We start from the raw sequence: 5650 nt of genomic DNA, 5'->3' as shown, positions 1-5650 counted from the left end.
CCTGCCTCCACCTCATTCAACACTTGGGGATGGAAAATTGTATTTGTTCTGTTCTCTATTTAGATGGAGAATCCACATTTCATTCTCTAGATAGACGAGAAATCTCCGTCCCATTAAAAGCTCCATGTCCCGTAGAAAAAATGTGCATTCATAGCCACACATCATATTGCATCATATGAGTTGAAAAGAAAAAAATACAATCCACATGGCAACACAAAGTAATTATAAAACCCTGATGCAGGATGAGAGCAGTTTCAATGGGTTGCGGTTTTTTTAGTACCTCTACATAATAATGCTCATAATATAATGGCTGTCGTAGCCATAACTATTAATTATTGAACAAGAATAAAAAAAAAAAAAGCATTAAAGCTAAGAATATTGAGGCATACGCGTAATCTTGGTTGGATTTTGTGGTGAGGTAGAAATAGAATTGAGGAAAAAAGCCCAAAGTCAGCAAAAGGGCACGTTTAGAAGAAGAGAACTATGCAGATATAATTTCATAATTCCATACACACAATTACCCAATAGCTTTGTCCATTGAAACAAGCGGAAAGACACACATGGTGTTTGGTGAGTTGCTGTCGCCTGGATTGCATGGTTGAGTAACATGACAAGCCAGCGATTTTAACGTTTTTCCTGCCTTGAAATAAGATCCCTCACACGTGTATTTACTATCATCCCATTCCTCTCCTCCTTGGACCAATCAATATTACCCCTTTTTACTTTTTTATTTTCCAATGACACGCAGTCATATAAATTGTAAAATATACTATAATTTCTCTTGGTATCATCACCAATCGGCATATTAACTTCATCACATTACAATCTAAGCTATACTTTCTCTCTTTAATATTTTTGGTAAAATATGTGTATACATGAAAGTTGATTTTCATAATAGAAAATGAATATAATTTGACATTGTTTTAATTATTGATTCACGTGTATAAGCAATTATTCGAATCTTCTTTTTATTTTTTATCCCCCTCTAGTGTGGGGTGTCAGTTTTGGAAAGTAGATGAAATGTAAATGGGGTTTTCATACTTTAGATTTATTAGAATACAGCTATATATGTCTATATATAGCACTATTTTGATATGAAGAGTCAAATAATTTTGTGAATAAATTAATGCAACCCTCTTGTGGTCAAATATTTAGAGGATGTATCTAGCTATCTTTAAGTTCCTTGCTCTCATAATGGAGTAGTAGTAGTACTCTAGTACATATATTTTTTAAATAATAATCTTATTAATTAGTAACCTCTAGATAAAAAAACAATGAGATTCAAAACCATGTTAGCTAGCTATAGGCACAGCTAGTTAGCCAGCAGCCTCCTAGCCACATATTATTACATTGACTTAGCTAAATTAAAGTCAATTAAAGCACATGATAACATTCTGTGAACCAACCGAGAATCTTGGCTACAAATAAGTAATTGTCAATTAGGTTTTAGCTTCACACTCCCAAAAACCTGGACGCATTTCACATATAAGGAGGCATTTCTCCCTCATTATATGGAATATTTTGTTACAAAACTTTCATTTCAAAACACCATTTAAATCTCCCTTAGCTTACACTTATCTTGTGTAGTAAGTCTAAGCACCCTATTAGCTCGATTTTGAGAGAGTATAATGGCCAATTTCCTTATAAAAATCTCAACCAGTCTCTCCCTAATCGCCTCACTTCTTCTACTGCTATCCACATTCGAAAACTCTCAAGTATCAGCACTAGCAAATATCTCAGCACCATCGTCAACAAACGACACTAATATTGACAATGCTCTTCAATATGCCGAAGAAGACGGCAGCGACGACGACGACGAAGAAGATTTTTACGTCCTGGACAAGGCGCCACAGACAAACGTCCGATCAAGTAGTCGATTCTTGGCGAGCTACATCATAAAGAAAGGCACTCAATGTCACCCCAAGAATTACAACGTGTGCAATGGGGTCCCGGCTAACAAAGGGAAGAGTATTCTCTACTGCTGCAAAACGCATTGTCGTAACGTCCTTGGCGACCGCAACAACTGCGGCAGATGTGGCCACAAGTGCAAGTTCGATGAGCGTTGCTGTAACGGCAGATGCACCGAAGTTTTGATCAATACAAAAAATTGTGGCAAGTGTGGTAAGCGATGCAAGGCCGGTGTTGCTTGCGATAATGGCTACTGTGGTTACGCATAACCAATATAAATATACATATATAAACATATTGTCATGAGTTTTGGTAAGATCATATATATTATAGAAAAATATATTTTGATATGTTGATAATAGTTTTGTCTTCATTGCTACGTATGTGTACGTATATACTTATTCTATACGTACTCTAGGCTCTCTAGGGCTACGGCTGATTCTTGGATATGTTCTCCGTATCTAAAAGTTTATTTTAATAATTTGGATTTTATACGTAATTTATATTGTATGTCACAATTCATGGTGAATGAATATTTTTTCGGGTTGATGTGTTCAATAAATTTTGTTTTTTAATTTGATTGGTTTCTTTGAAAGCACTACTCGACTGAGTAGTCATGACTGATTGAAAGTACTACTCGTGCTCTTTTACGTGTGAAAATGAAACTAAATGTACTTTCTGTAAGTCTGTATTTTGTTTGTGCTAACCAATGTCTCTTTTTTCTTCCCAATTAATACATTAGAAACTGTGCTAACCTTAGTCACTTCTGTGCCACAAATGTAAAAATCAATAATTCAAAAAATATATATATTATTATTATTTTTTATCTCCTAGAAAAAACCTTAAATAGTGTAATAGAAATTGGGGTTTAATTGGCTATTTAATATGAATTAATTAATTTTATTTGTTCATAACTTCTAGACTCACCCCGAGTCCCGAGCTCAAGCCTGTTATGATCAAACCGATAAATCATATTTAAAGATCGTCTCATGCCGAAATACTCGAACCAATCCACATTATAATGTGGTCTCACAATATATCATTGACATGCAAACAAGTATACAATTATACCATCAACGGGCCAAATTACCAACACACCCCTGAAAGCAAATGTGGACCCACATGTATGCATTCAACATCATATTATAATATAATTCTCATAAACACATTTAATAGCATAATTAAACAGTTATGGCCCTCCCGGCCTACGAATCCAGCCATTAAACCATATTAGGGAATCCGGGGCATTACAGATAATAGTTAGCTTCATCCTCCTCCCATTTGATCTGTGCCTAGGCCTTGGCGAGAATGTCTTCCATCGTCTCGCAAGGATACTTGGTAAGTTCTTTGTATAGGTCTGAGTCATAGTGCAGTCCTTTGCGAAAGGCTGAGATGGATGTGTCTTTATTACAATGGGTTATAGACACATTCTCTTTGTTGAGGCAGCCTACGTACTCTCGTAAGGGCTCACCTCGTCGTTGAACTATATTGTAGAGGTCTTATAAAGACTTTTCAAGTTTCCTGCTACTAGCAAACTACTCAACAAAAGTGTCAGTAAATTGTGCAAAAGTAGAAATAGAATTATTAGGTAAATTAGTAAACCACTGGAGGGCTAGTCCAATCAGACTAGAACCAAACCCCTTACACATGCATGCTTCCCTCATGTCGCGTGGGATGGCAATGGTGAACATTCTCTGCCTATATTGAGAGATATGATCATCGAGATCGGACATTCCATCAAACATCTTCATGTGGGGGAAGCTGAACTTTTTCGGCATTTCGACCATGGCTATATCATCAATGAAAGGTGAGTCAGCGTAGCAGCTTGCTGTACTCTTTTTAATAGGGGTTGTCATTCCAGGAATTCGCAAGATGAGTGCTTCCATCTCGGCCAATTTACGAGCCAGCTCAGGATCTTGGATTGGAAGTGAGCTAATGTTTGTGATGCGGGATAGCTTGCTCATGGCTGGGTGATTCAATCCGATTGTCTGCTGCTTAGGTATATTCTGACCAACTCCAACGATGGTCTGGCTGGCTCCAACGGTAGGCTGACTAACACCTGGAACCTGCTGTTGTCTGGGTCCATTTGCTGGCTGACTAGCTCCTGGAATCTGCTGTTGTCCAGCTGCTGAGGCTGGCTAGCTGACTCCTGGAATCTATTGTGGTTCGGGCGCAGAAGAATGTCCATGTTCAGTCATGGTTACCTGTTCACACGCATTGACAATAGAATTTTGTATGTTAGACATGGTGGGTGGAGTTTGATAATTCCTTACCAAGGGTGATGGAACTGTCTCACTTGGTCCATCATTGTTAGAATAGGGGTGAGGTCACCCAAAGGTTTCATAGGGCTAATTGGACTTCCGAAGTGGGATGGCTGAACCTCGGTGGCTTGAGAGGGCATGGCCTCTATTCGCACAAGCAGGTCAGCATTCTTAGCTTCGAGCCTCCTCATTTTCTCGCGTTGTTCATTCATCTGGGCAATAAGAGCAGCGAGTTGAGCAGACATATCAGGTGTCTCAGTCACGTCTGGCATGGCTCTCAAGTGAACTCCTTGATCTCTTTGTCGATCGTCTGATTGCCAGGGCGCCAAATTGTAGATGTGATTTCCTACAATTGATTAGATGGGCACCAACAACCTGTCAAGAACAAAGAGAGAGATGAGAGTTCAATTGGAAGCATCGGTGGGGTGTCAGCCAAAGAGACTCTGACGCTCAAGTTAGTCGATTTGTAACGAAAGCTAATTGAAAGTAACAAAACTATAATGAAAATAATGATATAATGATGGATGGATGAGTAGTAATGGTCAGAGTGACAGAAGAGACGACGACAAAATCCAACGATCGAGTCAAGTCCGGTTGGGTCAGACTAGGCTGACTGATTCAACTTGCTTGACTGGATCGCTTGGAGAGAGTAGCACTTCGTTTCAGTGAGAGAGTAAAGTAGAGTGATAATGGTTATCTCATGTCCCGTTCTGAACCCCTGAGGCTCTTATTTTTTGTTCTTCTTTTCATTGTGTTCTCCTCTCCTTTATCTGCCCGTCTGACCCGTTCTTAGTGGTTCTTCTCTGATTTTTATGGGAAGAAGAGTGTGTACTTTGATTGGTTCACTGTCCCTGGCTGACTGAATGCATCCGGACTCGGGCCTAGGTACCAGCTGGCCCGTTGGATGGTTTATCCAATATGTGTGAGCCCATTTACATTGGTTTGGGCCTTGTTAGCTTTTTTGGGCCTAGAGAATTATTCTGGCTGACTAGTTGGGCTTTAATTTGTACACAAATTTTGTCCAGTACACAAATAATTGAAATGAATTTTTGCATATATTGTTTGTTTGTTTATTATTATTATTATTATTATTATTATTATTAGAATAATAATATATGAATACTAGAAAATTCTCAAATTTGTTATTGTGACTACAATATTGTATTGGTACGAGAGGATTAATATTGTTGGGAACAAATTTAAACAGTCCGTAATAATAGCAAGTTATGTGGAATATTTGGATTAAATATTGTAAGTACAATTCACAAGTATTATTAATACATATAATCTAGATCCGGATTACTGATGTAGTAGGACATCTTAGTGGAGGTACTTTGTATAAAGTGGTTATACATGAACGGGACCCGATATGTTATTAATACTTATTAATATCGTTTACTTTATAAGTATTAATTAAACATATCAATAAGATGATCATATACAAATTGATATTAATCCTTCTATTTATTAGGAATTCTTGT

General features: G+C 37.7%; 1 protein-coding gene across 1 annotated transcript; it reads left to right on the top strand.

Annotated features, from left to right (window-relative positions):
• The first annotated feature begins 1572 nt into the window (after positions 1 to 1572).
• On the top strand, positions 1573 to 2177 carry LOC133793957 (protein GRIM REAPER-like). Its single transcript, XM_062231178.1, has one exon. The coding sequence runs from the start codon at positions 1629 to 1631 to the stop codon at positions 2175 to 2177; it is 549 nt and encodes a 182-aa protein (XP_062087162.1). The 5' UTR covers positions 1573 to 1628.
• The last annotated feature ends 3473 nt before the right edge of the window (positions 2178 to 5650 follow it).

Source organism: Humulus lupulus, chromosome 8 (assembly GCF_963169125.1).
Source record: "Humulus lupulus chromosome 8, drHumLupu1.1, whole genome shotgun sequence".
NCBI lineage: Eukaryota > Viridiplantae > Streptophyta > Magnoliopsida > Rosales > Cannabaceae > Humulus > Humulus lupulus.
The sequence above is the reverse complement of the archived record's forward strand: the minus strand, read 5'-3'. Positions and strand labels throughout refer to the sequence as shown.

Coding starts and splice junctions, on each gene's coding strand:
- LOC133793957 (XM_062231178.1), top strand. CDS start 1,629: ATGGCCAATTTCCTTATAAAAATCTCAACCAGTCTCTCCCTAATCGCC.